This window comes from Schistocerca piceifrons, chromosome 2 (assembly GCF_021461385.2).
Source record: "Schistocerca piceifrons isolate TAMUIC-IGC-003096 chromosome 2, iqSchPice1.1, whole genome shotgun sequence".
NCBI lineage: Eukaryota > Metazoa > Arthropoda > Insecta > Orthoptera > Acrididae > Schistocerca > Schistocerca piceifrons.
This window is the reverse complement of record NC_060139.1, coordinates 165226594-165244615: the sequence shown is the minus strand read 5'-3', so window position 1 is coordinate 165244615 and position 18022 is coordinate 165226594. Positions and strand designations below refer to the sequence as shown.

General features: G+C 43.6%; 1 protein-coding gene across 1 annotated transcript in view; it reads right to left on the bottom strand.

Annotated features, from left to right (window-relative positions):
• Window positions 1-18022, bottom strand: part of LOC124775218 — a 385130-nt gene that overhangs the window by 146054 nt on the left and 221054 nt on the right. The window contains exon 6 of the mRNA XM_047250056.1: window positions 11836-11965. Coding sequence (XP_047106012.1) covers window positions 11836-11965 — 130 coding nt within the window. The remainder of the gene's footprint in view (window positions 1-11835; window positions 11966-18022) is intronic.

The following is an 18022-nucleotide window of genomic DNA, read 5'->3' as shown; positions in this document are numbered from 1 at the left end:
TTTCCTATTGAGGTGAAGGCCATGCCTAGTGTAGTCCCACCTATCAATAGCATCCACAGGAATCAAACCAATATGGGACCCTGTATCCGTCCTAAGCAGCCACTCCAACTACAAGTTCACCCTCCCTACAGAAGAGTTCAGATGAGGCCGATCATGGCGTCTCAACACAGACACAAATCCCACACTCGTATGCTTCGTTGCTGATGCTATCTTCACCATGTCACTCTCTACGGAATATTCAGAGTCTCTGTCAATGCTATTTCCCGGACCACCCACTATAACCACGGCATTCTCCTTCGTGAAATCCTTGCATAAAGAGTGTCGACTTTGTTCCAAACCCCATCACCAAACATTATTATATACTTTGGATTCGGCTATTGAGGAAGAACAGATTACCATTCCTCTATAGACATTCAGAAGCATCACTGAAAGTGTCCTCATTCGTCATATAGGTTAAGGGTGGGCACACCCACTAATGTGAGCCTATACAATTTTGATCAGGTAGTATGTATCGGAGGAATCTGGAGAACACCTTACAGCAGTGACGTGAGGACGATGTTATGTTTCAATCAGCATCGCGAAAAAGTTGAGTTACTTTGTATGCTGGCTTTGGAATGTATCCGCAGTTCTTTTTTAATTTTAATAACTGTCAGGAAAACTGTCTTAAGTCGCACCGGAAGGCAATTTATTTATTGATGACCGGTCTCGGACTGTTTGTACGCTATCTAATCAGCCTGAAGGATAAAATACAGGTGATGTTACCGTATATAGACTTCCACCGCAGATGTAGCGGAAATAGGAAGTGCTTTTGATGTGCGATTCTCATACATTGGATTGGTATTCAGAGGCTCGTCTTTTTAGCCAGTCAATAGGTAGTGCAAATGTACACTTCTTTAAATGGACCAATGCCAATTTACATTAACAAAGTAGAAGTAGGGTAAATAAGAATGTTAATGGTGTTTGTTGCAGGGTTATAGTGCAAGTCGTTTAAGAGACATCGTACTTTGAAAAGTTCCCACACCGACACTTGTGCAATGCCTGCAGTTGGACGCACTGAAGAGTAACACAAGTGCATACACTAGTTATATACATTCTGACCAGTAGCGAGACAATCCGACCATCACAGGTTGTGTTCGAAAATGACCACCCTCAGCGGCAGTACACGCTTCCAGTCTGGTATGGAACAACTGCTGCACACACGCTAGTACTTCAGAGGACGTGTCCGAGTGGGCTGCAGAACACGTCGTTGTATATCATCGAATATAGTTGGTATGTCCTTTTAGATAGAGTCTTTCACCTTTCCACACAGAAAAAAGTCTACAGGCGTCGAATCCAGGGAATGGACTGGCCAAAGTACAGGCCATCTGCTTCCAATCCAACGATTTGGAATCAATTAATGAAGACACGCTGTAGTACTTCGTGTATGAAGGGCTGGACAGCCATTATGGTGTTTGTACTGTTCTCGGGTCTTCAGCCGGGTGCAGTCGTTTTCAAACCACGATATTTCGACACCGTTCCTTGCCATCATCTTCAGGTGATACCTGCAGACTGAGTATCTCCGCAGAATTTCCTCCCCTTTTTACTCTGATCGCTCCCCACCCTTTCCCCTGCGTCATGCCGCACGTGGCGCTTCGTGGAGTGGTGGTGGGGAGGGGCGGGCTGATCAACAGAGACGCCGGGTTAAACCTCAGCAAAGCCTGGGGACCCAGAACTCAGCCAACTAAAAGCACAGCGCCGACCCAAAGCGACGTCCGCGCCCGACGAAGGCCACAGGACATCTGATGGTCCACAGTTCGCATCCAGCAGCCAGCAGCCCGCCCCTCCCCACCACCACTCCACGCAGTGCCGCGTGCGGCATGACGCGGAGGAAGGGGTGGGGAGCGATCACAGTATAAAGGGGAGGAAATTCGTCGGAAACGCTCAGTCTGCAGGTATCACCTGAAGATGACGGCAGGGAACGCTGTCGAAATATCGTGGTTTGAAAACGACTGCACCCGGCTGGAGACCCGAGAACAGTACAAACAGTTAATTCACCGGGAAAGCTTAAGATCACACAGCGATTATGGTGTAATCAGAGGTTCTTCCTAATCTGCGGAGGAACGTCTTCTAGCATCCATGGAAGATGGCGTGTTACTAGGTTGCGGTACTTGTGCGCGTTCAGTGTTCCGTCTATGAAACAAGTGTCTATACGTACCCCACACCATATGTTTTTACTCCATGGACGCTGACATTCCACCAGACGAAGCCAACTAGGATTGTCCACAGATCAGTAGCGCATGTTTCGGCGGTTTACCTGGCCGTGATTGGTAAATGTGACTTCACAGGTAAATAGATACATGATACGTCTAGAATATTGTGTCTTAATGCCCATGTTAATACCATTCTCATAATCGTTTACATGCAGCTCTTGATGGAGAGAGGTGCGACGGGAATGGAACCTATGTCGATAGAGAATGCGCAGGATACTTTGCTGACTCATACTACTTCTTCGTGTGGTGCAAATCAACTCCAAAAAAAAACAAGAACATTAATTCCCCCCTCTTCCGTCCTCTCTTATTTCCTACTTTTTCTTTGTCTAGGTCTACACTTCCACTTTCACGTAACTGGGCGAAGAAGTTGATAAGTAATTGCCGAGATGGTTGACGTCTATTGGGATATCTTGCCGCATATTCCGTACAAGAACGAACTTCTTCCTACGCTCTCCATACACCATGAGCACGTCGCCGGCTTTTTCTGCCACGTCGGCGGCTTTTTCTGCATTGGTATATCCCATCGTACACTTACGACCTAGTGCATGGACTGTCACGCACTAACTGATTAGCAAGCTGCAACGCACTCAAGGAACACACAAGCACCCTGTAAGCAAAAACATAAGGACATCGTACCTAGCAACTACGCGGGTTGAGTGTCAGAAACAAGTGACGGTTTGGAAACTTCTCAAAATACGATACCTCGTAAACTGCTCGCACTAGAATCCTGCAAAAAACACCACTGGCATTCTAATTTACCCTGCTTTTCGTCTGTTGATGTCAATAGGCAATGTTCCATTCAAACAAGTGTGTAATTGCACAAAAATACACAAGTAATACTATAATCTGTTTATCGGCTAACAATACGAGCCCCTAACTACCAATCCATTCTGTGAAAACTGCCCATCAATAGTACTTTTCATTTCTGCAATATCAGGGGCGCAAGTTTTTGGTGGTTCATCCTGTATAGCAACAACGTTTTCAAAACTGCATTACAACAGCAACTTAGGCTCTACATCACTAATATTATTCAGAACCAGACGACGTATCATAAATGAAAATCTTGCGTTACACCAGTCATACAAGTTACTTAATTACTTATTTCTTCGTTCCAGTTACCACGCTTTAGGTAGCGTCACTAAACTTACAGCTGTGTTTTGCCATTCCAGATGGCTTAAGAAATCGCCGGGATTGCCCTGACACAGAGATACACTTCCGCTGTTGCTGGAAACGAATTACCGAATATTCACATTATCAATGAGCTGTGTAATTTTGTTTTGACTCATCTAGCTGAATCTTATGGTGATTTTTCAAGGGAATTTCAGTATGTACAAGACCAGAGAAGTGCCTACAAACAAAACTTTGATTCAGTACAGTCCAGAGACGAAACAAGTGCGTAAACCACGGCACTGCAGCTCCCCGCTCCCTTTTTCCCCCTTCCCCCATTCTTCCATGTTCTATTATGTTGTAATTAACTGCAAATACAATAACAGTACTCCTCTACGATCATCATTCTTTCCAGTAAATCTTGTTTCGATGGCTTAAATCTATAGCGTAGTCAAATAATATGAAGCAGAGTGTGTTCTAAACTACACAGTGCAAAACAAAAAGGGTCACTTGTCCTGACCCCATAATAATCTGTCATTGCGTTGCAGAAGTTGGAAATTGAACTCGGAGGTGCCCACAATCTCCCTCTGTGAAAAAGCGAAGCGCCCTTTGACGTCAGCCTCAGGCACGGAAACGCTTCAAACACCAAAGTGTCAACACTTGCGCAATAAGGTATAGATGGTTCCGAGCACTATGGAACTTAACTGCTGAGGTCATCAGTCCCCTAGAACTCCGAACTAGTTAAACCTAAGTAACCTAAGGACATAACACACATCCATGCCCGAGGCAGGATTGGAACCTGCGACGTAGCAGCAGCGCGGTTCCGGATTGTAGCGCCTAGAACCGCTCGGCCACCCCGACCGGCCAATAAGGCATTCACACGTTTTGCCGTCGAAAACAGCAGTCTGCAGGGCAATGTGCAACAGAACGACATTCTTAACGACTTTGACACTTCTGGCAACCCCCCCCCCCCCTCTCCTCTACGCATTGACCATTCAACACCCAAGGACATTGTAGGCCTGCAACTCCACTGAATGTGATCTGACCTCTCTGGAGTGTAGCGCGATCACAAATTTTTGCTCTGGTGTTCACAGTGGTACCAATAGGAATCTTTCGAAATCGTTCACCGAAGGTTTAATGTGATCTGAAGCAGCAAAGGTTGTTTATGTTTTCTCAGCCCTCCTGAGGCGTGATCACAGGAGGGGGGGGGGGGGGGGGGGGAGGGCAATGCGACCCTGACACAGGTGTGAATAAAACAAGTTAGGGTCTTTCTATGACTACCCAGGGCCACCGCCGCGCCTTAGTTGGGAACTTTAAAAATGTTCCTGTATAGAGATGGATATTCACTGATTACCGTGTGGCGTGCAAACATTTCGTCACTCCACAGTTGGGTAGCGCTACGTCGATGAAATTGCGCCTGCTAGCATGCGAAATGTAAGTGACCACTTGTGTTGCGCAGTGTACTTGCAGTAACATCTTAACTAACATGAAGAATCGAACGATTATGAATTAAGTCAACCCTTCATCACTGTAATAGTAATAACGTCAGTGTTGCATGAGATTATCCCCTCAGTCTTCTATGCACTTGTTAAGAACTGTTTTGTGATACTTCCGGGAATAAGCGCTCTTCCGTGTAGGCCACGGTTTCAGTTATTTCTGAACCAGTTGCCGAAAACTGCCATGGCCTTTCCCGTGTGCTGTGTCCAGGTTGGTTTCGTTTCGTTCTGGTCTTCATCTTCCGATTGACTCGAATCCGTCAGTAGCTTATCGTGGTAAGTGCAACGCCATCGCTTTGCTTGAAAGAACGAACAATTGAGAGACATACTTCACCGACGAAAAAGAGAAATTATCTTTCCGAAAACGAAGGCTTAATTACCTCGACCTTTCCACTTGGTACCAAGTCATTACTTTAAAGCACATCGAAACTGGCAGACAATGGTGCTACCCAACCCTTGTTAGATTTAGCGATTTTTGGAAGTTAACAGTGACGTAAACTTAATACGACTGTGATATTCTGCTCAGCGGAGTGTATACCTATAGTGAACGGTCAGCTTAGAAATTTCATTTCACCTCTTCGTTTAATACCTCCTCATAGCCGCTCCAACTGCATTGTTAACATCAGCGTTGATGGAAAATCACTTTCCTCCCATACTCTGTTTCAGCTTGCCTAAAGGTTGAAAATAGGTTAGTGCAAAACATGGACTGCTGTAGCAAAACTTGTGAGCGCAGTGTGATGTCTCACTGTCGTGAACGAGAACGATGTCTTTGCTTAATTTTCCACGCCTCTTCTTCTTTATGGCCCTGCACAGTGATATCATTGTTGCACAGTACAAATCGGCACTAATGTTTCTGCCTTTTGCCATAAACTCGTGTACGCAATTCTTTCACGGTTGAAGAAAACGGTGGGTCATGCGCTTTCCCTCAGATTCCCTGCAGGTGAAGCAACTTCGCATTTTCTTCCGCATAGGCGAGACGAGGAGGTCCACTCCAAGGATGCTCTCTTTATTGAAGGTGTGAAATGATGGACTCACCTCTCAGCGCTCGTAGCGATGCGACTTAGAGAGCATTATCATTCATATAGTAACGCCCAAGGAAATTTAGAGACGCCCTACACCACGCACGTTTGAGTGCAAGTGATAGTGATCGCGGAATCCAGTGTGAGCACAGTTTCGGATACTGCAGACGATCTCAGACTGTGTAATGAGCAATGCCTGTTGGGATGCGGATCTACTGAACAATGTCCACTGTTGCCACTCTGCGACTGGTGCTAAGAAGTTCATCGATTGCCTACACGAGGTTCTCTGTGGTCGGTGTCCTTCCTTTCCGATTCCACTCACCCAAGTCTGTTGGCGCCATTTCACTGGGCGCAGCCCCGAATCCTCCCGCGATCAGAAAAATTGTACAAAATCCACCCAAGCCCGCAAGGGTCTGAAAAACGATGGGACTGAATCCTCCCGTTTGAAGCAGGTAGCAGTTCTAAATGTTATGAATACTCCAAGTAGGCAAAGGAAAGCATATGAAGTTACAGTAGAAGATGTAAAAATTTTTCACGTGTATTGTATGTTTAAAAGTTTTATCGTTTATCTTATTGAGATAAAGTCCAACCAGCATAGCGCCAGGGACTAAGTCCCGCTCAAGGTCACGCGCAAAGCGTGTGTAAGTGAATGTTTAAAACATGGGAGGTGTAGGGGAAGGAGATAAGGAACACGGCAGAGATAATTATATTATTGGCTCTAATACAACATACAATGTGTCAGTTTTGGAGGATTCGGTCCTGTTACCTGCTTACCTGCATGGTTTCGGGTGGATTCGGGGCTGCCCCCATTTCACTACGTAACGGACACGATAATGGATTGGGTCCATAAACCGCCAAAATTTCACTGTGAATCCGTCTGCAGTTTAAGCGTAGTCTTCCACGCCATTTCACTCCTACGCTGTGATGCACCTGTTGTCCCACATCCAACCAGAACACTGCACACTGGAAATCCATAACAGGTCACTTTTTCTGGTAATACGCCACCTTTCATGCACAGTGGTCCTAGTGTGGAGCGATATGCATAACTTACTTTTTGATGTCTCCTAGCAACATTGGACACGCCACCGTTGATGCACAGTAGTGTTACTAGGTGTCGCCCTTGAAGCCTAGTGGTCGCAGAGTGGGTCTATATGTTTAACTTATGTCTTGTAGTATCATCGACTGCCACACTCTTTGAAGCAGCAAACCATCAGATGAGCACATTATTACAATGTTGTTGTTGTTGTTGTGGTCTTCAGTCCTGAGACTGGTTTGATGCAGCTCTCCATGCTACTCTATCCTGTGCAGGCTTCTTCATCACCCAGTACCTACTGCAGCTTACATCCTTCAGAATCTGCTTAGTGTATTCATCTCTTGGTCTCCCTCTAAGATTTTTACCCTCCACGCTGCCGTCCAGTACTAAATTGGGGATCCCTTGATGCCTCAGAACATGTTCTACCAACCGATCCCTGCTTCTAGTCAAGTTGTGCCACGAACTCCTCTTCTCCCCAATTCTATTCAATACCTCCTCATTAGTTATGTGATCTACCCATCTAATCTTCAGCATTCTTCTGTAGCACCATATTTCGAAAGCTTCTATTCTCTTCTTGTCCAAACTATTTATCGTCCATGTTTCACTTCCATACATGGCTACACTCCATACAAATACTTTCAGAAACGACTTCCTGACACTTAAATCTATACTCGATGTTAACAAATTTCTCTCCTTCAGAAACGCGTTCCTTGCCATTGCCAGTCTACATTTTATATCGCCTCTTCTTCGACCATTATCAGTTATTTTGCTCCCCAAATAGCAAAACTCCTTTACTACTTTAAGTGTCTCATTTCCTAATCTAATTCTCTCAGCATCACCCGACTTAATTCGACTACATTCCTTTAGGTTATTATAGGGCAGCCCACATCACCAGAACGATATCTTCCTTCACATAAGCTAAGCATGTCATATGATCTCTAGTGGTATTGATTCTGCAAATGATAACGAAAAATTTGGTTCACCGGAAATATTTACTGTGTTCTGTATTGTCTGCGTGTTTATCCTGTAAGTTTTGCAACACTTTTGCCGAAATCTACTAACTGTCACTTGATACACACATCTCTGTTGTGAAAATAGAACGCATGTTTTACATAGGAATGCAGAAAATTCTATATTTACTGTGCTGTCGAGTGATACGCATTGTCGCATGTGGATTACGTGTCTGAATTACAGTGAGTGGCAACATAAATTGTGATAGGCATTATTAAATATGCAATAATGTATTTTGGTTCAAACTGAAAAGCACCTGCATATTTTAATGTCACAGTACACTAAATGAACATTTATTCAATTCATTTGTAATTTTTTATTATCAGTAGTGGCATGTAAAGAGAAATATATATCTACTTTGTTCAAGGAGCGTCTGCGCTATTTTGTGACACTTTGTATTAGAAACGGTAATAATGTAGGATTATTAAAAAAACGTCACATGTTCCCATAGGAGGTAGTATTGGTGAAAACTAGAAGAAAAGTTCCTATAATTGCATGTCCGGGAATTAATACGTGTTGAGATATAGACTGTTTTATTTCTGACCAGCGATTTGTAGTATTGAGTAATCTAGGCTGTCTTAATGTTCTTGCGCACTGTGTTACCAGCGCTTTTGGAGAATGTTACCATTGTGGAAGGACGATTATGGTTTTTAAAATACGAGGCACTTCCCACCCCCGCCCTCACCCCTTCCTTCTCGGTTTCTACTTACTGTACGACAGTACATCACTGCACATTTCGTGGGCGATAGACTAGCTTGGAGGTCCCTTAGCGTGGCCAACTCCTGGCCAGTCCGTCGGATTCCTGGCTTCAGGGAACATTGAGAGATTGCAGGGCACTCTCACTCCTGATTTAGTGTTATGCCGCTTCTTTTTCTTAGGGAATATGATTTGCAATTTGACTTCACACCTCAATTGAATGGTGGGCAGTGGTTAATGCTCTTGCTTGTATGCTCTAGGGAAAGAATAACGGTAAGCTTTACCTGCGTTCAAAGGAATAGGGTGCCGATTTAAATGACTGCAGTAAAAGCATGGTGACGGTGGGCCAGGGAAGCTCGTTTTTTCTGCGGAACCTGCGTGGAAGCATTTCCGGACGGCTGAGTTCTGCGGCCTCATTGTGAGAACACGTTGGTTGGCGCCAGTCAGTCAGCATTTGTGTCCAGGTAGACTGACTAGCGGCGAGAAGTCGCCGCTGCAATGGCCAGCGCGTTGTAGACCGGCTATAAAGCAGAGGATGGGGCCTTATTAGGCAGGAAGCCGACGGGACATCTGTGTGCGTTCTGCGAATTTCGGTGGGACAGGTCACTGGCACCCAGACGTCCAGATTCAGTTACAAAACATATTTGTGAAAACGCGAGGCTTTTAGCGAGTTTATGGCCGTTCTTTGGAAACTTCGAAATGGACGCTACAGAAGAGATAAAAGGCTTTTCATGGAGGGCTGTGGTTCCATCCTGGTCATGTTGTTAGCAAAAGACATGGCGCAAACGCGTGAGAAAAAGGCTGCGAAACTGAATCTTTTTTCCTTTTCTCCCAGTTGGTCAAATCCGTGTATGCAGAGCAAGGGACGCTCTCTGAGCTTCGAATGCCATACTCCAGCTAGTGATTGGCTTGTGCTAAAGTGGAAGAAGTCTAAGATGTAAATGAGCTTTTGCTACCGAGCTGAGGAGGAAAGCGGACAGAAAGAAAAGATCACTCTTGTACCAGAGCTTCGCTAGTAAAGAACTGCAGGTCTCTACCTAAACGGTGAGACTGGTGTCCTTTGCTAGTGTGCCACTTAGAGCCTGAGCCCGTCACCTTCTGAACCATCAGAGGTACTGTTTCTAGCATCATGCACATATTGAGTTATGCATGGGTGTACTTATTTGTCTTGAGTCGGCCGTCTAAACATGTGACATATTCCATCACGCATAGTTGTGGCACGAAGTCAGATTGGCTTGTCAGACCAGCAATCGGGTACACCTGCACACTGGAATCCACCGGGGTTTCAGAGGCTCGTGGTAAAGTACCTGCGTTCCAAATTAACCGAACACGAGACCGCGTACTTGCATTTTTCGGGCGCGCGCCATTAATAACATACTGCTGCCATCCATGACTTCAGTCGCCGAATGCATCGTGGTGTGCTGCCCTGTCCTGCAGGAGGGTAAAGTATTCGCTGCTACTGCGTAGGGCTCCAATATATGTTTCTCGGCACCCTGTCCTTTAGAATTATATTTTTCTTTTTTAGGAATAGTAGAGTATAGATGTTTGATTGTGTCGTAGTTTAGTTGCCATAAGCCGGATTCATGTATATGAAGTGAGATAACGCAATTAGTGTTCCGCATAGTGTCCTGTGTCGATCCCAGACTGATCACTTTGTCCACCATAGACCCCATGTTAGTTAAAGAGTCTGTCAAATAAAAATGTTTGTGTGACGTTTCCTTATTCATTCATTTTGTCTTGTGATGTTAAGGTTGAATAAATCTATTGTCATTTAGATCACAACTTCTCCCAGTGTTCTGATTAACATTACCTTGCCATTTTTATTAAAGTCCAGATCCTAAAAGAGAGTAGCAGGCTTGCAACATTTAATGTCATTGGCGCACTCCCAACCCATAGAGAATGTGCAGGCATTACAAGAACGTGCGACCATGCATATGACACAGTCAGAAAGAATCCAGCTGCGTTTGGAAACTAGCGTCGTTCACTGTGATGTAGCGAAGCAGATCTCAGAGATGTGTCAGGACGCTTGGTAACCTCAAGCATTGCTCGCCGAGCGGGATTAGCCGAGCGGTCTTAGGCGCTGCAGTCATGGACTGGGCGGCTGGTCCCGGCGAAGGTTCGAGTCCTCCCTCGGGCACGGGTGTGTGTGTCTCTCCTTAGGATGATTTAGGTTAAGTAGTGTGTAAGCTTAGGGACTGATGACCTTAGCACTTAAGTCCCATAAGATTTCCCACACATTTGAACATTTTTTTGCATTTCTGCCTATAAGGTCTATTTCTGTGTGACACATGGGAAAAAGAGTGAAGATTGGCCAGTATCACATCAGACATTGGGTTCTGGACTCATCATTTCTTCTAATTCTGGCCAATACTATCTCATTTAGGAATATGTGGCACCTTTTTAATAGTACCTAGTTTTTCAGTCTCTACTGCTTACATGGCGTTAGTTTGCTGGACAGTCGAACGTAGCGCTAGTAACATTAAGCAGCACCAAGACTTCATTGTCCAGATCGTACAACAATCTTGAGACGATACGTGAGAATTGTCACCATTTATTAGCAGTAGTGGAAAAAACCATACCATTCATCACCAGTAATATGGAACATCCGATGCTATAGACTCATGTGGGATCAGAATCGAAAAGTGTTTTATTTTACTTAACAGACACTTCGTGGTCGCCCTACTGCGGTTGGGTGAGGAACGATCTACAAGGCTCTTTGGCCGGAACGTCTGCTCAAATGCAGCTCGACATGCAGTGTATCTGGATCAATGCACTAGGTCGAATTCTCCGTGCTAGCCTTTCTCTGACACGTGTTAGTCGACAAGAACGGGAGTAAGGCATCTGCTGAGATTGGAAAATGAGGCTGGAAACAAGTGAGTAATTGAAATATCGAGGTGGACCGTGAGTTCTGTACAGATAGTGCGATTAGTAGCGCATTGTTCGTACATCGTAGGTATCCCGGTTCGAGTTTCGATCCAGCATAGACTTTTGTGTGCCACAAATTAAGTGCCCACAAACTAAGTGCTAGTGTTGATTTGAAATTCCTTGTAAGAAAATCATAGACCGCATGTCATTACAAAGGCCACATCTCATTACTTGGCCTACACCATTGTCTAAGAAACAAGTTTCAAACTGAGAAGAGAAGCGGCTTTCAGGCGAGGAATAGGAAAGGCCGAAGCAGTGACAAGCAGCAGGTGTGAGCCACGCGGGATGGGACCACTGACCTGAAACCTCGCCTGCATGTAATCTTTCAGCGTTTCAAGGCACACCTTTTCCAGGATGCCGTACACCAGCGCCTCTTTGCCGAACAGCTGGTAGCTCTCGATCTGCGTCACGCCGTACATCAGGTCGTACCTGAAACAAACGAGGACAGATCCGTGAGGGGAGTATGTCTTAGTCGATGGGTCGGCTTTTGTTGTTTAAAGGTAACGCACATCTTCAAGATTTTTCCACGCTGTCCGCAATGTCGGCTTTAATACACCATGGATTGCACGTCGACGACCATCCTCAAGCACGAGCTCTGCGGAGATTGCTAAAATCTCGCTATACGACGTGATGCTTGGAGTTTCTCGGTTTCATGAGCAATGGTTTAGGGATTGTAGCCCGGTGACCACGAAATCTTGCCACGATATTTGGGTTGACAAGGAATCGGCCCTCAACACGTGAGTGTCTAACACTCGGATGACGTCGACATCTTGCCACAATATTTCGGTTGACAGACATTTAGCCGTCATTAGGTGAGAATAAAACACAGGAATAAGATCAAAATCTTGCTGCGATATTTCGGCCGATAGCCATTCATCCGTCTTCAATTGAGTGCTAAACACTCGATGACGTTGTAAATCTTGCTACGATATTTCGCCTGACTACCATTCGGATGACTTCTGTATCTTCCCACGATAATTCAGCGGACAACCATTCATCCATCTTATGGTGCGACGGCTGAATGTTCATCTACAGAAATACTGTGGCAATGTGTCACTTCATGCGGCAGCAGTCCCGTAACCTCGCGGACTAACGTTTTGTAAAAACAATTTTCGGACTTCCGTTTGGTTTCTCCCAGCCGGAAGAAGATGCCCAAGGTCACTTTTCTGGACAGTTCAGAAGAGTGATTTCAATTGCAACATAACACAGCCAGGTAGCTGCATAGTTTCATGGGATTCCCTTACTAGTCCTGAGCCAGAGTAATCCGGAGGTACATTAGTGGTGACGGTATGTGTATAAGGTAAACCCGAACTCCAGCGAGAAAATTTTGGATATTTTTCAGGCGTCTGTTTTCGGCATTTGATACATGAGACTGATGGTATTCTGTTGCTCGCCACAGAGTAATTGCGTTTATTTCATACAGTTTTTACTGCTCCCATTTGTCTTGGTAAGTATAATGCACTGAAAATATCTGATTATAATGGCAAACGTCACTGGTGTGAGCTGTTTTTTGTCCTGGTAAGTATACTGCACTGAAAATATCTGCTTAAAAGCGCAAATGTCACTGGTGTGAGCTGTGTGTCTTGTTCTGATACAAAGTTGTTCCACTCGCATTCGTAGCCGTTGCTAATATCAATGCCCATTTCACTCAGGCTTGTATTCAGTACTGATCTCGCTATGTGAGGTGATGCTTGAAGTTTTCTCGAAGTAATGACTAGTTCATAAGGCTTTGAAATTGTAGCCCAGTGACGTTGACATGTTGCCAAGATATTTCGACTGACAAGCATTCAGCCATCTTCATGTGAATGTAAAACACTCTGATGACTTCGACATCTTGCCGCAATATTTCGATTGACAGCCATTTCGCCATCATCAGGTGCGAAGTATCGCGGCAAGATGTCGGCTGCAACCCTGAAATCTCGATGACCAAGCTTCATAAAAATATTTTCAAACTTTTGTTTGCTTTCTGTCCCTGGGAAGTGATGCCTAAGGGCAAGTGGTTCGAATTGTCACATAACATCGACATGTAAATATATTGCTGCAGGGGATCCGATTCCTGAGCCATAATAATCCGCAGAGTACACTACTAGTAGTGGGACAAAATTTTGATTGTTGTTCAGGGACATTTTTTAGTATCTGGTGGAAGAAACTCGTGGCCTTCGGTGAATCGGGAAATAGTAATTGGGTTTCGCTCGATTTCTTGCTTCACTATTGATCGGTTCTGTCTCCAGTGTGTTTGTTGGTCTGCGTTACTTGGGCGTCAACAGTGATGTACAACAGTATGCATGGGTTTACTAGTGATGAAGAGTAGACCACGATACACATTCGGTACTGATTCACTGAATGCAGTGAACGCGCAGCACATCGACGCTATGCTGAACTGTTTTCGTAGCGACAACAAAAACATCACAGAACTTTAGCACATATGCGTTGTTACATTATTCTATGTTTTGTATTACACTTTTTGGTGATTGCATGTTCTAGGACTTTTCACTGTTATGAAGGTATTTTCAAAGAAACAAAAGTAACTGAGATCTCAAATCGAATATATCATACAATGCCTGACTGATAGCTGAAGCACCCGGAATTGATAGTCGTAAGTCAGAGAAAATTTCTACGGGGGCACAGCATCAGATAGCATGTAAATTATTAGAATTGAAATTCTCTGTGACAGAAAGAAGTAAGTTAGTGTTGTTCGTGTTTACTGTTGTTACTGGGCCTGGTAGGGCAAACATCGAGATGACAGAAGTCATGGGAGACCTCTTGAAATTGTGTCGAACTCCTTTCCCCTGGAGCAGAGCAGAAATTCAACGTGGCATGGTCTCAACAAGTCCCCTGCAGGAATATTAAGCCGTGCTGCCTCAGTTGCTATCCACAACTTGAAAGTGCTGCCGGGGCAGGATTTTGTGAACGATAACAAACCATCGGATATGTCCCATAAATGTCCGATGGAATACATGTCGATCGCTCGAATTGTCTACAATTTTCTTCCAACCAGTCCGAAACAAATGGGGCTCCGTGATACGTCCTCCATAAATATTCCATCGTTGTTTGGGAACATGAAATCCATGAATAGCTGCAAATGGTCTCCGAGTAGTCGAACATAACCATTTGCAGTCAATGACCGGTAGAATAGGACCAAAAGACCCAGTCCATTCCATGTAAACACAGCCCAGACCATTATGGCGCCACCACCAGCTTACATAGAGCCCGTTGATGGGTCCACGATTTCGCGTTCTCTTCAGCACACGCTAATCCTACCATCAGCTCTAGCCAACTGAAATAGGGAGTGACCAGGCCACTGTTTTCCAGTAGTCTAGGGTGCAGCAAATATGGTCACGAGACTGGGAGAGCCGCTGCAGGCGCTATCGTGCTGTACGCTAAGGCATTCGCGTCGGTCGTCTGCTGCCATAGCCCAATAACACCAAAATTCGCTGCACTGTCGTAACGGGTACGTTCGTTGTACGTCCCACACTGATTTCTGAGATTATTTCACGCAGTGTTGGATGTCTTATTTATTTTATTTATTTGCAAGTCAGGTTCCGTAGGATCAAATTCAGGAGCAAATCTGCAAGGTCGTGGAACATCTCAGTACATGAAATTACACAACATAAAAGTAATTACAGATAGTAATGAAATGTTTAAGAACCCAAAAAAGGCAAGTAAAGTTTAAGTAAACCCAATCAACAATACAACAAGAATCAGATTAATTTTTCAAGGAACCTCTCGACAAAATAGGACGACTGACCCATGAGGAATCTCTTCAGTTTCGATTTGAAAGCGCGTGGATTACTGCTAAGATTTTTGAATTCTTGTGGTAGCTTACTGAAAATGGAAGCAGCAGTATACTGCACACCTTTCTCCACGAGAGTTAAGGAAGTTTGATCTAAATGCAAGTTTGATTTTTGCCAAGATTAACTGAGTGAAAGCTGCTTATTCTTGTGAATGAGCTAATATTGTTAACAAGAAATGACAGTAAGGAATATATATATATTGAGAAGCCAATGTCAAAATATCCAGACTAGCGAACAGGGGTCGACAAAAGGCTCGTGAACTTACACCACTTATTGCCCGAACCGCCCTTTCCTGAACCAAAATTATTCTTTAGAATGGGAGGATTTACATCAAAATTTAATGCCATACGACATAAGGGAATGAAAATAGGCAAAGTAGTCTAATTTTGGTGTCAAACGATCACCCGCTTCAGTTACCGTTCAAACAGTAAAAGTGGCAGCATTAACTCTTTGAAAAAGATCCTGAACATGGAATTTCCAAGACAGTTTGCTATCTATCTGAACACCTAGAAATTTGAACTGTTCAGTTTCATTAATCATATGCTCATTCTGTGAAATTAAAACGTCAAGCTTTGTTGAATTGTGTCTTAGAAATTGTAAAAATTGTGTCTTACTATGATTTATCGTTACTTTATTTTCTACAGGTTATGAACTGCACTATTTGAAACCGAGTCAATGTTGCACACAACATCCTTTACTACCATGCTAATATCATAAGCGAACAGAAATCTTTTAGAGTCACCTGTAATACTAAAGGGCATATCATTTATATAAATAAGGAACAGGAATGGCTCCAACACTGATCCCTGGGGCACCCCCCATTTGAATGCACCCCACTCAGACCCCACACCATATCCATTCTTAACATTGTGATTAATGACATTTTTGCTGTCTGTTGCTGAAGTAAGAGGTGGGCTACTCCCCATATTCCGTAATGGTCTTACTTCTGGAGCAATGTTTTGTTGTTAACACAATCAAATGCATTAGTGAACTCGAATAATATACCTAGGGTTCGAAACCTTTTGTTTAACCTATCCAGTACCTCACAAAGAAAAGAGAATATAAAATTTTCAGTAGGTAAACAACTTGCAAAGCCGAACTGTACATTTGATAGCAAATCGTGTTATATAAAATAATCAATTATCCTTAAATACACAGCCTTTTCTATAACTTTAGCAGACACTAATGGCATAGAAATAGATCTAAAATTGTCTACATTATCCCCTTACCCCTTTTTATAAAGCGGCTTTACTACTGAGTACTTTCATAGTTCAGGAAACTGACCATTTCTAAAGGAAAACTTACAGATATGGCTAAATACAAGACTGACATGTGCAGCACAGTATTTTAATATTCTGCTAGGCACTCCGTCATGTCCATGAGAGTCCTTAGTCTTCAGTGATTTAATTATTGACTGAATCTCACCCTTGTCTGTACCTATGGAGGAGTATTTCAGACATCAAACACGGAAAGGCATTTACCAAGAGAGTTATATGATTACCTGTAGAAATTAAATTTTTATTTAATTCAGCAGCAGTGCTCAGAAAATGATTGTTAAACACTGTACATATATCTGGTTTATCAGTAACTGACTTTATATCGTCGACGTTGTGCTGCTGACCAGACACTTCCTTCGTAACTGACGATATGGTTTTAATTTTATCCTGTGAATTAGCTATTCTATTTGCGTACCACATACGCTTTGCCTTCCTAATAACATTTTTAAGCACCTTACAGTGCTGTTCGTAATGGGTCACTGTTGCTTGATTGTGACTACTTCCAGTAGCATTTTGATATAATTCCCACTTTGTTCTATATTATATCCATATACCACTAGTCAGCCACCCAGGCTTCCTTTTACTACTAGTACTCCGATTAGAACGTTCTAATGGAAAGCAACTCTCAAGGAGCATAAGAAATTTGTTGAGGAAAGCATTGTATTTGTCATCTGTGTTATCGCCACCTAAACATCCTGCCACTCTCGTTCTTTGGCGAGGTTTACAAAACTCTCTGTTGCTGTTGGATTAACTTCCCTACATAGTTTGTGTATATATGTGACATTTATTTGTGTACAAAAGCCTTCTAGTGTTACAATTCTTGCATTATGGTCTGAATGGCCATTCACCCTTTTACTAACAGAATGCCCATCTAGGAATGAAGAATGAATAAAAATATTGTCTATGGCTGTGCTACTGTTCCCCTGCACCCTAGTTGGAAAAAACACAGTCTGCGTCAGATCATATGAATTTAGGAGATCTACCAACATCCTTTTCCTTGCACAGTCATATACGAAATTAATATAGAAGTCACCATATATAATTAATTTCTGGTACTTCCTACAAAGTGAATCAAGAACCCTCTCTAGGTTGAGCAGAAATGCTCTGGGGTCAGAGTTAGTGGACCTATAAACAACAACAATTAGAAGTTTAGTTTCACTACATTCGACTGTCCCTGCACAACATTCAAATATCTGTTCAGTGCAGTGCCGTGATACGTCTATGGACTCAAATGGAATACTGTTTTTACGTACATGGCCACTCCCAAACCCAGCAAGGAACTCCTTGATAAACAGCCAGATAATCTATATCCTGGTAAAGGAAGCCTCTGAATTGTCAAATTATTTAAGTGGCGCTCCGATATACCAATTTGTTGGCACTGGTAACTCTGCACAAATGCCTCTGCTGTCGGTCGT